Source organism: Petaurus breviceps, unplaced genomic scaffold (assembly GCF_028583685.1).
Source record: "Petaurus breviceps papuanus isolate PSGF00001 unplaced genomic scaffold, PetGlider_PUasm1.0 90977, whole genome shotgun sequence".
In the NCBI taxonomy this organism is placed as follows: domain Eukaryota; kingdom Metazoa; phylum Chordata; class Mammalia; order Diprotodontia; family Petauridae; genus Petaurus; species Petaurus breviceps.
Window position 1 is genome coordinate 56,031,241 of NW_027187391.1, and position 16,715 is coordinate 56,047,955.

General features: G+C 36.3%; 1 protein-coding gene across 5 annotated transcripts in view; it reads left to right on the top strand.

Annotated features, from left to right (window-relative positions):
• Positions 1-6,450, top strand: part of USP45 (ubiquitin specific peptidase 45) — an 87,324-nt gene extending 80,874 nt beyond the window's left edge. For all 5 annotated transcript variants that reach the window (XM_069077168.1, XM_069077170.1, XM_069077169.1 and 2 more), the window contains 2 exons: positions 439-592; positions 1,838-6,450. In XM_069077168.1, coding sequence (XP_068933269.1) covers positions 439-592; positions 1,838-1,968 — 285 coding nt within the window. In that variant the 3' untranslated portion in view covers positions 1,969-6,450. The remainder of the gene's footprint in view (positions 1-438; positions 593-1,837) is intronic.
• Positions 6,451-16,715: the final 10,265 nt, after the last annotated feature.

The following is a 16,715-nucleotide window of genomic DNA, read 5'->3' on the forward strand; positions in this document are numbered from 1 at the left end:
GTGATTTATATATCTTTGATATTTGGGTGTGTTAATCATTGCCTATAAAGTTTTTTTCCACAGACAGGAAGAGGGAATTATTTAAGGAAGATAGGATTATCTGCTAAGTGAAATACTCTTAAGAATTCTGGTCTAATCTTAGTACAGTTCTTTGTACTTCCTAAAAGGGCAAACTATTAGATAATAAAATAGCCTAAAGACTTAGGATTTTCCAGACAATAAATTTAATATGCTAACCTTAGGTTTCTTGCCAGTTCTGTTAAACAAATAGATTTGATCCCTATTTTCCATGTGCTGAAGTTCTGCAATGGCCGTTTTAATAGCAACTATATTTAGGGACTTAATATGAATTTAATCATCCTTTAGAATTTCCCTCAGCATCATTTACTCCTACAAAATACTGATTTGGAATTTTTTTGTTGTTTCTTTGAAAAAAAGAATGTAACCAGTGGAGAGAGAGTTCTCTATGGTCTTTATGGAATAGTGGAGCATAGTGGCTCAATGAGAGGAGGCCATTATACAGCTTATGTGAAAGTCAGAACAACTTCCAAGAAATCATTGGACCACATTGTTGGAAATAAAAATATCCATGGTATGTCATACTTCATTGCTTCTTTCATCCTTCATATATTAAAATTCCTGCTTCATATGTGTATCAAATTAATTGAAATTTAATTTCTTCATTTTACTACCAAGTAAAAATTACTTTTCTAATGAGGCAAATTTGTAGCCTAAGTGGTTTCATTAGAAATAATGAACAGTGCCCTTTTACTTGAATTTTCTTGATAATTAAAGGAATATTTGTTGATCTGAAATAATACTGGACTTGATGACAGATATTTTAAGAGTATGTAATATGTCTGTCATTACATAAATAACCATCTTATTACCTTTACCATAATGTCTTGAAAGAATACAACTTGGAATGTGCTTTACCCAGGAAGGAACTTATTTATATGCAGCAACATCTAGCAATATATAGAGATAGATGGTAGTACACAGAGCTTTTATCTAGTTCTGTTATAGTAACCAAATAAAACACCTTTGGCAAGAATGAAAAAAGATAAATATTAGAAAAATTTTCTTGACTTGGTAAGGGAAATTGTAGCATCACCTTCTTTAGAAATTTTGAAAAAGAGAAGATGGTCTCCTATTTCAATAATAGTCTAGGCATGAACATAACTGAAAGTAAATGGATATCTCCAAACTAATGGTTTTAGACTATAGCCTGTTGAATTAGGAACAAAAGGATCTTAAATTATTATATCCCTAAAACATTGTGTCATACTCTGAATTCAAGGTTTCTATTTTTTTGGTCAACTTTGAATTTTAAAAGCTTTAGTAAATGTGTAAACTTTATAGTTTTTTTTAAATTTAAGTATTATAAACAAGAATACTTCAGATATTAGAATAGAGGGCAAATACTGGTCATTTAAAAAAATTTTTTTTTGCTTTTTTGAGGGCAATTGGGGTTAAGTGACTTGCCTCAAGGTCACATGGCTAGTAAGTGCTAAGTGTCTGAGGTTGGATTTGAACTCAGGTCCTCTTGACTCCAGGGCCAGTGCTCTATTCACTGTGCCACCTAGCCACCCCAGGTCATTTAAAATATTTAGTACACTTTAAAGTCCTGTATTTTTCTTAAGGTTTTGTGTTTTTACCGAAACTATTAAGACAACATACCTTCTTTCCCTATTTCTACAGATATATTTATATAAAGATTAAACCCCTTCTTTATAGATTTCTTATTTCAAAATTAGAATTATTCTTTGAGCTAAATGCCACAATTAGAAAAAAAGGGTTTAAAATGTTTTTAATGTTACTTATTTTTGTATTACAGGTTTAAAAGAAACAGCAGGAGCATCAGCAGGACAGTGGGTGCATGTTAGTGATACTCATGTGCAGATGGTTCCAGAATCCAGAGCACTTAATGCACAGGCTTACCTTCTTTTTTATGAAAGGATATTATAGTTATCATTGTTCATAATTGTTTAAAAGTCAATGATTATGTAGACCACCTTTATTTAAATGCTTCAGGGATAAACTGAATATGTAGTGTGCCTCTATTATGTTTTTTTCTTTCATATAAGTCATTACATCCCTTAGATAGTTCTGAACCTTTAAAAAGTTTTTCAGTTATTCCCTTCTAAAACAAGTTTTATTTCCTCAAAACTTTTAGTGTTCCATCTCCTTAAATTAAATGCATAATACTTGCTTTTCCTGAGGTTATGTCAAAATAATATATCATTTATATCTTGGGACCTGCACCCCTGGAGTTCTGGGTGGTATAATTAAATGGTATTAGAATTTGTCTCATTATTATATAAATTTAGATTTTTTCAAGTTGCTATCCCCTAAAACATAACTAACAGTAAAACCTAACATACAATATAACATGAAGTTAGGTGCATTCTTTTTTGCCAAATCTTGTATATGGTTTCAACTTTTTTTAGTAGTAGGTTTAACAAGTAGTTGGCTTACTACTTTGTATTTTGAGAACTAAAAATATAGAAAAAAATTGTCCAAGTTTACGTTCTCAGCCAACATGTGATAGAGTTTGAAGAATATCCTACACATGTATCAACAAGTAAAATTTTATATGTAGGTAACTTGTAATGGGTTCCCAGTAGATAGTTGTCAGTTTATATAGTACCATGGGAAAATTGCTAGATTACATTTTAAAGTTATCAGGATTATATTCTTTATAACATTCTCTTACAAGAAATTATAAAATTTTGTAGTGTTATATTTTAGTAAATACTGACTAGCTTTTGGGAGAGGAGTTCCGAGGTCATGATTCCTTTCTGTACTCAGCATATCATATACATTCAGGTTAGGTTAATTTTAATTTAATTAAATAGAATGTTAGCTTTTCTGATTGTTTCTTATATACAAATATTTTGAGGATAATTTTTTCTTTCACCTTGTGACTACTGTAAAAATATTGCTTTTTTTAATAAATACAAATAGTAGCTTTGTCAAAAAATGAAAGTACAAGTAAAACTAAATCTATTTATTGTATTCTTGACCTGAAAAGTATTAAAATTACTTGTCAGGGTTAGATTTTTTTTTTAAAGGTACTCAGGATACTTTTTTTCCAGCCATAGGAGTATTACATAAAATTTTATTTATTACAAATGAGCCTATAATCAGCATTTAACTATAAAACTTTGATTTCACAATATCACTTAAAAATTCAGTGAATAAAAGGCATTATTATCTAAGAAAATAATTTGTCACAAAAAAAATACATAGCAAATGACAACTCAAAATTTTACATTGTCTAATAGAAGTAAGCTAAGTTGATGTTTTCTTTTAAGTTCCCATTGTACACCACCACTTTAATGGTGTGTCATTGACCCCATTTATATGCATTCAGGATATCCTAATCAGATGCATAGGAATTAGTATCTGTCAGTATCCAGGAAATCTGGTAAATGTTTGTCTTCCAGTACATTCTCTTTTTGAGAAAAAAGATTGGAATTGTTGGGAAATAGAAGTAAAGAAATGGCTGTGCATTGGTTGAACATTACTACCTCTTTAGACCATGACCCTCTGACACAGAAATATGAAGTAGACCTTTTAGTAACTTATTGACTGCTAAAGATTGCGATTAGTTTTTAAGCTTTTGATAGAATACAAAATATGGCACTTGAATAGTACACACTTATAATAATTTTTTTTCTTGTAAAGTATTAACATTCACATTTCAATTGTGTCTTTATGTTATGAATTTTTAGTCACTTGAGAAATAGATATATACATGCTAAGATTTTGTGGGGCGGAAAAGTCTGCATGTAAAATCTAGAAAAACTAAGCTTTTTTAAATTACCAATATTATGATCTAATAGGATGCATCCTAATCCAAGGAGATTCTAGGAAAGTGTAGTGGGTTTTTTAGCTTACTTATTAGTTAGCTATCTTTTTACCAATCTAGCTATTTCTTTTTGATGATGATAAGTATCAGTTATCTCTGTTTCTAAACCTACCAGGCCATTACTAGCAATTGCACATTTCTCAGAGTCAGCAGACTAAAGAATTTCTATTGAAAAGCATTGTGTTAGATTGAGTTTTTAAAGGAAATCAGAGCCAGCCTTTCATTATTTGATATCTGCTTACTTAAAATGAAGCCTGAGATAGTAATGGCTTATCTCAGCAAGGTCAAAAATTAAGGGAAATGAAGTATTCTTCCCAGCCAAATGAAGCAAAGTAAGTACAGGGAATAAAAAATTTTCAGCTCCTACTTAGCATTAGTAGTTAATTCCTCAAACAGCTTCTTAAGCACTGATTTGATTACTATTGCAGAAGTTTTATAGTCATAGAATTTTAGAGCTAAAGGAAGCTTTAGTGATCTGATCCAGGGGTTGCCAGGGCCACCATAGAGCTTTACTTTTATGCAGCTTTTAGTGTTTTGACTCCTTTCATTAATAGGCAAAAAGTCTTAATTATTAGGAACAGTGGATTGCTGAAATCTCTCGAAGTTTTCATATTCCAAGGTTAGAAGCATAGTGTCCTATAAAAGGAGGGGTTACCCCATTTGGAGCTATTTTCCTCATTTAGGCTGTCATTCAGCATAGGATTGGGGTAAGTAGAGCTTGTTTTTTGCCTACTACCTGTAATTCCTCCTGTCTTATACCTCATCCCCTCAGAGCCAGGCTCTCTGCCTTTGACAGTTACTTTAAGAAATTTCTGCAAATATGCTAACAGGCAGAAGTTTTAGGAGTTATCCAGTGCCCATCTTCTATTTAGAAATATGTAAACTGCACATGAAGTTGATGTAAAATCTCTGGCATCAATTGTTTTTTAAAAAAAGTTATTTTCTAAAAAAATAACAAAAAATGGCTCTTTTCCCTTAAAAGGTTATTAATTGCTGATGTAGTCTAGTCTACTTATTTTACAAATGAAGTAACTAAGATTAAGAGATTACTGATTTTAATTGATTGGTTCTGGGTTAACTGTTCTCATTGTGGCGGAGCTGGAACCAGAACCTAATTCTCATGACTTGAATTTCCAGTGATCTTTGCATTTAGCTCTGCTGCATGTTTATCAATATATTCTAGGTTTGACATTTTACCTCAGTGTTCTGCAATCTGCACTAGCTTTTTTTGTAATTCACTTAGCAGATGTTTTAGTATGCAAAAGCCAGAGTGGGTTTTATTTACAGTTCCAGAAATAACATGGAAGAATGGTGATTCACTTTTCATTTCCTTAGCTTTTATACTAATTATGAAATCTTTAGTCTTGAAATTTCTTCTCATGTGAGAATATTCATCTTCTGAATAGAAAAGATACTATTTGATTAAGAATATAATATGTTGGTAATGGTTTTTGCTAATAGAGAAAGCATGTATTTATTCTATTTATAATACATAGTACGTTTTCAAATATAAATTTCGTTTTGAATATTGCCAAAGTTTATTCAATGCAGTCTTATTAATGGAAAGATGCATACCTTCAGGGATACTTAAGTGAGAGGCCATTATGATAAGGACATTTTTTTTAAAAAGCAGAACAAGTTATTGGAAATTTTATAAATACCCAACTCAACTGCCATGGTCTAGAATTCTTCCCTTACCTGAGTGAAAGCCTCAGTAATTGAGGTTAGAAATTAGTTTATAATATATGCTTAACTATTATACTTTTCTCCCTAGTTTTTTTGCACTTCAGTGGTAAAATTATGACTGTCAATTTACATGTATTTGCTAGAGAAAACTATTGCTTACTGTACTCAAGTTTTTACCATTTAAAATAAAGCTTAAGAGATACTTTCTTCAAACTTTTATTTTTTTTAGATGACTAGAAAGGGTGCTGAGGAGTTAGGAGATGAGTGGTGATAAACCATCCACAGAAAGAGTTAGTTTTCCGTGAATTTGGATTAGCAAACAACTGTTTGGTTGTGTATTTAACAGCTTGCATCCTACCTGTGATTGTTGACATCAGGACTCAAATTCATACATGCCAAATATAGCTTCCTGAAGAAGTAAATGTAGTTTAATGTGAGAAGTAAAAATTTAGCTTATGTCTGGGTTTCTTTTTTCTTTTTTTTTCAGTATCTTTCTACCTATTTCTAAGTCCCTTTTCACACAAATTATTTCTTCTGCATGATCTCTTATAGAATAACCTTAGCAGAATATATATTTTATGTGCAATAAAACTGAGCCTTCAGTTTAATACTTAGTGCATTATCAAATTGATTGTATTTTTTGTTATTTGAAATGTTTATTGTTAATGTAAAGTTGCTAAGAGGAAATGTATTTATAATACAACAGACAGATGAGATGAGAATATATTTTTAATTTTCAAAAATATTTTAGATTGGTCATATCTTTCATTATACTTGTAATTTAAAACATTCTGCAATGTTTTATAAAAGATAATCATGCATCTGGTTTAACATGTTGCTTTTATTGGGGGAAACGTACATTCTTAATAAATATTGATTTATTTGATGTGTGTATTAAGACTGACATAACATAATTGGCTTTGCAAAGAAGATTGTTGGCAACATCTTTGGCTACAAGTGTTTCATATTTGTTATTAAGGATGTTTTTACTGCTTTGGTGGATCCCTGATTTCATCACTATGGATATTTTCTTCACTACTATTATCACAAACTCTCACATCTTATTCATTATGTGTGATTCTGTTTCCTATCTTTAAATAAATCCTCTGTAGTAGTATCCATCAGGGCAACATCAAAGGCCTTCCACTTATCCTTTTTTTCCCCCTTCAGCAACCTGTGGGAATACTTGGCCTATACTTGAAATAATCTCTATTTTTAGATTTTCTCAAAGTGTTTAATTGTTTCATAAAATCTTAGACCTAGAAGAATAACCTTAGAGGTCTTTTAGTTCAATTTCACATTTGATACAATTATACCACCACCATCACCATATCACTAATTAATGATCAGCTAGTGTTCAAGTCTTTATAATGATAAAGCATTGACCTGATAGCCAGTTTCATTTTTAATAGCCATAATCGTTAGAAAAAACCCTAAGGCTTCTCTTTTCAAGGTTAACCATTCTCAGTTCCTTTAACTGTACCGTGGTTTCCAGGTTTGCCAGTGTCCTTCCAAAAATGTGGTACTGAGATGTGGGTATCATCACCTAGATATGGTTTGATGAGTTCAAGGTAACTGTTACTGTTACCTCCTTTCAACTTGACATTATGCTTCTAATATTGCTATATAAAAATGTATGAATTTTTCAGAATGTTTGTCATTAGTTAAAATTAGCAGGTCCTTCACACATAAATTGTTAAGCTGGTCTTCCCCATCCTATATTGGTGCAATTAATTTTTTAAACCTAAATTAATTTTTGTCCATATTAGATTTCATCATCTTAGTTTCATCATTGCTATATATTCCATTCAAGAAGTAGAACTTCTTGCTTTTAGCAATGATTATGTAGAAGAAAGGCCACTAATCCAAAGAGTGATTTGGAGGGTTTTGAAATTGTAAAGAAAGCCAGAGACTGATTGTGAGGAAAGAAGTTCAGGAGGACCTGAGAAATTAAGGGCAAATGACTAATACAAAAAGTATTCAAGGAGAGAAACCTGAGAAGGAGGTGAACTAAAGAGACGAGAAGAGCAGAAGGACTTCAGCAGATGGAGGACTCAAGAACAACTCAGTCTGTGATTGAGATTTAAAGGGATTTGAGCAGAAGAATAAAAATAATCCAATTATGCAAAAGACCAAATCTTTAATATGGGAGAAGGTGTGTTGGTTTAAAATGAGATAACCAAGGCTATGAAGATTAAGTGAATAAAGCCTTTATTAAGCACTTAATATGTGCAAAATACTGGAGATATAAATATAAAAGTAAGACAGCCCCATTCTCAAGGAGCTCACATTCTAATGAGAGGGAAAACACATGTGGAAGGATTCAGCTGGGAGATGGGAAAGGTCCCATGGTCTTTAGGGTGCAGCAGTAAAAGCAGATGATAATGGCCTCTTTAATGTCATTTCCACTGATAAAATGATAGCAATTTCTGATGTTGAATCATTTAAGGATTTTGATGGCAAGAACTTTATTTTCTGGGTCATTGGTAGATGGGACTGTAGTACCTGCAGTAGCAAAGTTGCCAGGCTGTCTCCACAGGGGTTACTTTCCAGAGTGATGGCTGAGGCCTCAGTCCTGGAAGCTTTGCTTTTCTCAAGGCAATCCTCAGCTATCCCTATCACAATTGGAAGAGAGATGGTGATGGTGGTTTAACTTATCTGGCATATGCTGCCTCCTGTCACTCCTTCAAGGTGTTTCACTACTTCTTCAGCTGGCTGTTTTGACTGCCCTGTGACCATTAGTTGGCAGTTGGTGGGAATGGCTGACCCCTTCTCCACGATTAGAATTAGAAAAGGGGGCAAAATTCCTGGCCACCAGAGAGATGAGTAGATACAGAGAATCCAGAGGGAGCAGGGATAGATAATCTGGAGCCTTGACTACAGTGATCTGGAAACCATGGAAGAAAGGACAAAAGTAATCAATGATTCTTTGAAAGGCACCCTCCTTGTATGACACCTAGTTTATAATAGGCTCAATTTGCATCCCCAAATGTGAATTTCAATCCCATGGTAGGCATTTTATAGCAAGGGGAAGATTCAAAGACACAACTAATTGGTTTTTCACCTCATATTGTAGCCAGTGAGGCTCCAGTTAGTAAAGTTTCATAAGAAGTGGGAATTTCTAGCAAAGCATATTCCTAGCAAATTCCAGAGTGGTTGTAGAGTGTCACAAACATAAAGAGGCATGTCTAAAGCAGAGACAACCTGTCCCAAAGACTGCGCTGAAAATGTAATGGGAAAAGAACTTGGATTTAATCTTTAGGTGCTAAAGAGGCTAGCCATGTATTAAGGTTGTAGAGGTGATAAAAGAAAATTGACAACTCTTAGAATTAAAATCATCCATAAGACCTAATCTCCCAGGGAAATATCAATCTTCCAGTAAGCAATAAAAATAGGTAAAATTTTGTAATAACTAATCCTGAGTATAATGTTTATAATTTTTTTTAATTTAACATTTTAAAAAATTTTGAGTTCCAAATTCTTTGCCTCACTCTAGTCCCTCCTCTGCCCACTGAGAAAGCAAACAATATAATACCATTATACATATGAAGTTGTGCAAAAGTTTGTATTTCTACCACAATCAAATACTACTGATGTTTTAAGGTACAGACTAGTATCCCTCCTAGAAAAGAGGGTGAATGGGCTTGAGAAATATGGACTCTGTTATCCAGAATAATAAAGCATAATGTGAGCCAAAGAAGCAGAGGTGAATCAAGTTATATATGAGGAAGCTGGAGTATGGGGAAAATGTCACAAGGAGCACTGAAAACATGGAACCAAAAAATTATTTCTTTTGTCTTCCGAAAAGAAAACTTGCCAAGATTTGTCAAAGTAGATGATTACTACCCACATTTATTAATTTACATGAATGCAGGTAAAACTTCAAGAACGAACCTAGAAAGTATTGCCAAAAATAAGGAAGTCTTGGGCAAAAATTTTAGACTTTAAGACAGGTGATTGGGGCAGCCAGGTGGCACAGCAAGTAAGAGCACCGGCCCCAGAGTTGGGAGACCTGGAATCGGTTCCAGCCTCAGATACTTAGCACCCACACAAAATATAACTGACCATGTAACCTTGAGCAAGTTAACCCCATTTGCTTTAAAAAAAAAAAGTGATAATTTCATCACAGCTGCTTATCAAAAGACAAAGAATGCAGAAGGGGAAAGCAGATTTGAGAAGTGAACCTCTGGTTAAACACAAGATTTTGATTTCTGGACCACAGACTAAAATATTCAAATAGCCTGGATGGGAATTGAGTTCTCCTAACAAAGGCTACTAAGAATTTATCTTGGAGTCTCACAAAACTAATCAAAAAAAAGGAAAGAGAAGAGAGAATATGCCTTGTGATATATATCCACCAAACCAGATACCATATGATGTAGCTATAATGTGGGAAGAAATAGTTAAAATGCCCAGAAGTTCAATAGAGTCAACATCCAACAAAGAAATCACTCAAACCCATGGTCTCAGAAGTCTACAAATTCACAAAGCATGGGTACCAAACAATAAGAAATGGTAATCCTCTAGCCATGTGACTTTGGGCAAATCACTTAACCCCAATTGCCTTCCAAAAAAACAAACAAAAAAAGAAATAGTAATCCTAACAATAGAACATTTAACCTTAAAGCAGGTATCACTGTAACTTGGTGAGAGAAGATCTATGACTAGATTCATGTGAGAAAATGCAGAAAATAAAAGAGCAAAGGAGAAGTTTTAAGTGAAGTTCAGTGGAGCCAATAATGTTTTTGTCATTGGAGCATCCTACAGACCACACGAATAGAAAGTAGAAGTAGTTAAATTCAGGAAACATCAGTTTTGACCTAGTGGCATCCTCCCAATTACTTAGGCTAGTGGTGTAGGTGTCATCTTTGATTCCTCATTATCCTCCACCCCTATAGCCAATCTGTTGCCAAGGCCTGTCATTTCTACCTTCACAACATGTATCTCTCATACTGTCTTTCTTCTCTTCTATAACACTGTCACCACATTTGTCCATTAGGGGTGAGGAACCTGCTACCTCAAGGCCACAAGTGTCCTTGAAAAATCCATTTGTTCTATGAGGTTTGGATTCAGTCAAAGGGCCACACTTGAGGACCTAGAGGGCCACATGTGGCCTCAGGGTCAAAAGTTCCCCACCCCTGGTACAGACCTTTATCACTTCACACATGTACTATTGAAACAGCTTGTTGATTAGTCTCCCTGCTACATACCTCTCCCCATCCTCCACTCAGAGAGTTTACCCACTTCGAAGAGTTTAATTTTGACCTGTCATCCCCCTACTCAATCAACTTCAGCTGTTCAGTTGTTTTTCAGTCATCTTTAATTGTTCGTGACCCCATTTGGGGTTTTCTTGGCAGAGATACTAGAGCATTTTGCCATTTCCTTCTCCAGCTTATTTTTATAGATGAGGACACTGAGTTAAGTGAATTGGCCAGGGTCACAGCTAGTAAGTGTTTGAAGCCAGATTTGAACTCGGAAGATGAGTTTTACTGACTCCAGGCCCAGAACTCTATCCACTCTACTACCTTCATTGGCTTTTTATTGCCTCCAGGATCACTTATAAAATCCTATGTTTGTTTTTTAAAGCTCTCAATAAGCTGACCCCTTTTCTAACTTTTCAGTTTTCTTAGTTCTTCACCCCATCTTCCACCACATACTCTGCTATCCAGTGATATTGGCCTTATTGATCTTCACACTAGAGATACACTTTGATCTCCAGACTCTGGACAATTTCACTGACTGTCCGCTATGCCTAGAACTCTCCCTCATCTCAGGCTCCTGGTTTCCCTGACTTCAAATCTTGGTAAAATCTACAAGAAATCTTTCACAGTCCTCCTTAATGCTAGTGTCTTTCCTCTGTTATCTTCAATATTTATCTTGTTCATACATAGTTGTTTGCATATTATCTCTTCCATGAGACTGTAATGTATCTTTATAGTCCCAGTGCTTAGCACAGTATTGGCACATAGTAGATTCTTAACAAATATTTATTGACTAATATAGCTGTAAAAGAGGATTTAACTTTCCAGCAATCCACCAGAGGCAGTTTTCTGCCACACAGGTAAAAATGTCTTGATTTAAGTGTTTCTTTCATAAATTTTCAAAAATTGGCAGAAGATACAAGCCCAGTTGCTTCCATTTAAATACCAAAATCCAACAAGCTCCTCCTCCTGAGATTATACCTCAGTTTCACCCCTTTTACCAAAGCAACCTCCTATTGCAAACTGTACTTGGGAGAATTCATTTATGAATATATGTCTAGTCCACATGACTCTTTAGGAACCACAACTCCAAGGATGTCTTACACTTTTTACTCTTATAGGAAATAAACATTGAAAGACATTTCTGTATTAACAAGCTTTATGTGGAAGTGTGTCCATTTCTAATATTTGCTCCATGAAGCTAGAGGATGTTAGTTGCCAACAATTTCAAGAAGTTTAGAACTGGGAACTCCTGTAACTATGGGCTGCATTAGACAACCTTTAGACAGTAAAATTCTTGGATTATATAAGATCCTTTTGAATCTGGATTCACTGAATAAGCATTATGATTAAGCATGTGAAGAGTCAGGGACATTGGTAAGTGCTGGAAAACAAAAACGGTCTTTGGGGAGGGAGGTGGGGGGTTACATTTGATTGGGGGAAACTAGTAATTTCAAGTAGGAGGACCCCTGCAACTGGTTGGCACTTGAGCTGAGATTTGAAAACTAGGGATGTTGGGAATCATTAGGAGGGAGTGCATTGCAGATATATGGCCTAGTAAAAAGCATTAATAAAAGAGATAGAATGGGGGCGGCTAAGTGGCGCAGTGAATAGAGCACTGGCCCTGGAGTCAGAAGGACCTGAGTTTGGATCCGGCCTCAGACACTTAACACACACACCTAAAAAAACTAGCCGTGTGACCTTGGGCAAGTTACTTAACCCCAATTGCCCTCCAAAAAGCAAAAAAAAAACAAGATAGAATGTCATATATGTGAGAACAAATAGGCCAATTTACCTTGAATACAAGTGTGAAGGAGAGTATTGTAAGCCTAGAAAAATAGGTTGGAAGGTGATGGTGAAAGGCTTTAAATAGCTGGATGAATGAAGAGGGAAAAAAACACTAAATACCAAGCACTGTGCTAAGAGCTAAGGGACACAAAGAAGGGAAAGTCCCTACTTTCAAGGATCTTATACTCTAATAGGAGACAAATATAGGTGAGAAAATGACAAGGCACCATATGTTGTTTTAGAAAGCTCCAGGGGGGTGACCAGGTGGTGTAGTGAATAGAGCACCGGCCCTGGAGTTAGTAGGACCTGAGTTCAAATTCAGCCTCAAATACGTGACACAATTACTAGCCATGTGACTTTGGGCAAATCACTTAACCCCAATTGCCCTCCAAAAGGCAAAAAAAAAAAAAAAAAGATTGGTTATATAGTTTTACAAGAAAGGGAGGCAGGAGAATAGAAGGAATAAAAAGAATACCTGGAACGAGGATGGCTCTATCCATCAGGGCCAGTATGAACCAGTTTGAGCCAGGCCTGTGGTTGCTGGCGAAGCAGAGATGTTCTGTGTTCACTCAGTGGATACTGCAAAGGATCACTGGTATGTCAAACTTGAGCAACACTCATTCTGCCTCCTGATTGGCTGATTTTGATTCCCAGGTTATTTCAGCTTCTCCAGGATAATAATAAGTTCAAATAAATCAAAGTGATTAGTAAACTCATTATTCATTCCATTTCTACAGGAGCTATGTGGAGGATATATTGGAGATGGGAGCGACTAGCAGCAGGGAGCCCAAAAAGGAACCTATTATGGAATCTCATGATTGACAAGATGGTGGAGTAATTGTTTTCCTCCAATCTTAAATAAAGAAATGCACTAGATATGGAGTAACTAAAGCTGAATCCACAAGGTTAAGAAATCCTGCAAATGATGAAAACCTTATGAAATAACATCAGAGGACTTAAATATTTAAGAGATTACACTCAGGATCCATACCCTCATTCCTCTCCATAAGCCAAGCACAAGTATAACATCTCACAAATGATGGGGTTTCTTTCTTGATCACTTCCTAGTACTAAAGGACTAAACCTCCTGTTTCCCTCCTTCCTCTAAGAGATGGAAAACATAGATCCTGACCATCCAAAAAAAAGATAAGTTGGACAGGGCAAGAGAAAAGGTTTATCTGTCCAAATAAAAGACTGAAAACCAGATCAGCCAGTTCTTGCCCCTTGCAGTATATTCTAGTCAGGGACACTGGTCACATTCTTGTGTTTCCCCTCAAATGGAAAAGGAAGGTATCAGTGAAAAAGAGAAATCATTAAGCACCTATTACGTACCAGGAACTGTGCTATGCACTAGGGACACATAAAGAAACAAAAGACAATCAATCCCCTACCCACAAGGAGCTCACAATCTAATAGGATACACAGCATGCAAACAAATCTATACAAACAAGCTATATACAGGATAAATAAGAAATAATTAACAGGGGGAAGCTACTAGAATTAAGAAGGATTAGGAAAGGCTTCCTGTAAAAGATGGAATTTTAGTTGGGATTTCAAGGAAACCAGTAGATAGAATTGAGGGAGAGTATTCCAAACATGAGACAGCCGGAGAAAATGTCCAGACCTGAGAAATGGAGTGTCTTATACATGGAACAGCAAGGAGGCTAGTGTCATTGGATAGAAGACTATGTGGTGGTGAGTGAAGTGTAAGAAGACTCTAAAGTTAGGTTATAAAGGGCTTTGAATGCTTTTTGATCTTAAAGGTGATAAAAGACACAGTTTATGGATGAGGGGAAAGGAATGATATGATCAGACCTGCATTTTAGGAAAATGACTTTAGTGGCTGAATAGAGGATGGATTGAAGTGAGGAGAGACTTGAGGCAGACAGACCCATTAGCAGGCTATTGCAATAATCTAGGCATGAGGTGGGGCCTATTATTGGTCAATCAGTAAGAGCCAGAGTGATTTGGATTTAAGGCATGGTCTACTGACTCCATTTGAATCCCAATGTACTTTATCAAAGCCTGGTTTTTTTCCATTGCTGTATTTCAAGAAAGCATAAGTGAAACTAAATGGGGCAAAGGAGTTAATTGTCCCAGTTTTTTTTTTTTAAGATAGAATAAAAAAGAAGGGAAGAAAAAAATCTAGCCCATAAACCCCAAAATATCTTGCTAGGTTTCAGTAGTCAAAATTTATATTCCTTTGGACAGAGCACAAATTTTTTTGAGTGCTGTGGTGGAAAAGGCAGCACAACCCTAGTAAATAGGAAGCAGCATTTAGGCCCTGAAGGTGGGGAATAAGGGAGGGTACAGGGGAATGAATGAGGGAGTGGGGAAAGGGTAGTCTCTAGGACCCAGGATGGAGGAAACAGTCCTCAGACTCTAGCTTTCTCTCCTGTCAGGGCAAACGTATGCCAGGGCCTGTGCACTGCTTCTCTTCCCCCATTCTGGAGCTCAAGAACATTTTTTTTTTTGCTTTTTGGAGGGCAATTGGAGTTAAGTGACTTGCCCAAGGTCACACGGCTAGTAAATGTTAAGTGTCTGAGGCTCGATTTGAACTCAGGACCTCCTGACTTCAGGACCGGTGCTCAACTGCTCAGCCTAGCCACCCCATGCCCAAGAACATTTTTACTGCCCCCTGGCCTCTGGCAGGAGCACTACTGCAGACATTGCCACTGTTGTGGCCTGAGATCCCTTCTCCTCTGTTGCAGGCTGAACATTGATTCTCTATGATACCACCTTCCTTTGCCAGGACCTGAACAATGCTGAGGGCACTTCCATTGTTCCCCTGTGCTGGGGCAGGAGGGTTGCCAGAGACACTGACACTACAGGAGTCTGAGCTCTGTTTCTCTGCTGGATGCATATTGACTTCAAAATGTAATGTTTTCTAGATTTTATTGTATTTTTATTTATGTTAAAATATTTCCTAATTATATTTATTCTAATTGGGGTACTAGGGAGGCCACATATTTGACACCTCTGTTCTTAACTATGTTTAGGACTTTGTCACTAAGGGGTATATTGTCTTAGAAGATATCTACCAGTATCCTCTGCCACATGAGCCGGGCTGGTTCTTTTCCTTAAAAGGTATTGAAATTAAAAGACTGTTAGGTTTTGGTTTCCTTGCTTTTCTCATTTGGTGGGGGAGGAAAGTTAGAAGGTAGAGAATTCAGAACAGAAAATAAAATTGAATTCTCCCAAAAAATGGAAGACTATCAAAGATGACAGCCATATAAGAAAATGTACAGCCCAACTCTCTCCTACAACTTCTCCAGCTAAAATCAAGAAAGAACACCAGACTGAGCACTGATCGGGAAACCCAAGGAAAAAACCATAATGAGTTTTTTGGTTTTTTTTCCAGTCAGGTTAGCGCAGGGAGACAGACAGAGAACTTCAGGCACTGAGAGTAGAGGTAAGAGGTTCAGCCAGGAAGGTTCACACAGAGCTTTCTACTACAGAGACTGGCTTGGGGCCTAAGGCTGTGTATCCAGAAAGGTTCAGAGACAGAACAGAGCTGGCAGTTGTGATGCTCTGATGTTAGAGTAGGGTTGTGGATGTAGCTTGGACTAAAGTGAGGGCCTGATGCTAAAGCAAGAAGAAGGATCACAATTCCAGCCTGGATGAGGACTGAGGCTATGTGCCATACAAGGAGTAGGAATAGAAGCCAACTGGCAGCTGGGCCCTTCTGATTTCAGAAATGGATCAAGGATCCAGTGCAGATTGAGGTTAGAGCCTGTAGGTATAGAGAAGGGCAAATAGTAGGGGTCAGGATCCAGCAAAGCCAGGGCCTAACGCTATATACTGGGTAGGCATTAGGAATAAAAGATCACCTAGAGCTCTATCACACTGACTTCATAGCAGGATCTCAGATTCAGCCCATAGATCCAAACTGGGGACTGTAGCTGAGGAAAAAGAGATCTGGGAACTTGGACCAAAGACAATCCTGAATTTTTTTTGGAGGGGCAGTTGGGGTTAAGTGACTTGCCCAAGGTCACATGGCTAGTAAGTGTTAAGTGTCTGAGGTTAGATTCGAACTCGGATCCTCCTGACCCCAGGGCCAGTGCTCTATTCACTTTGCCACCTAGCCACCCTGACAATCCTGCATTTTCTAACCATCTGAACCTGCAGAGCCTTCTGGATAGTTGACAGAAGCTGAGGTAAGCAGC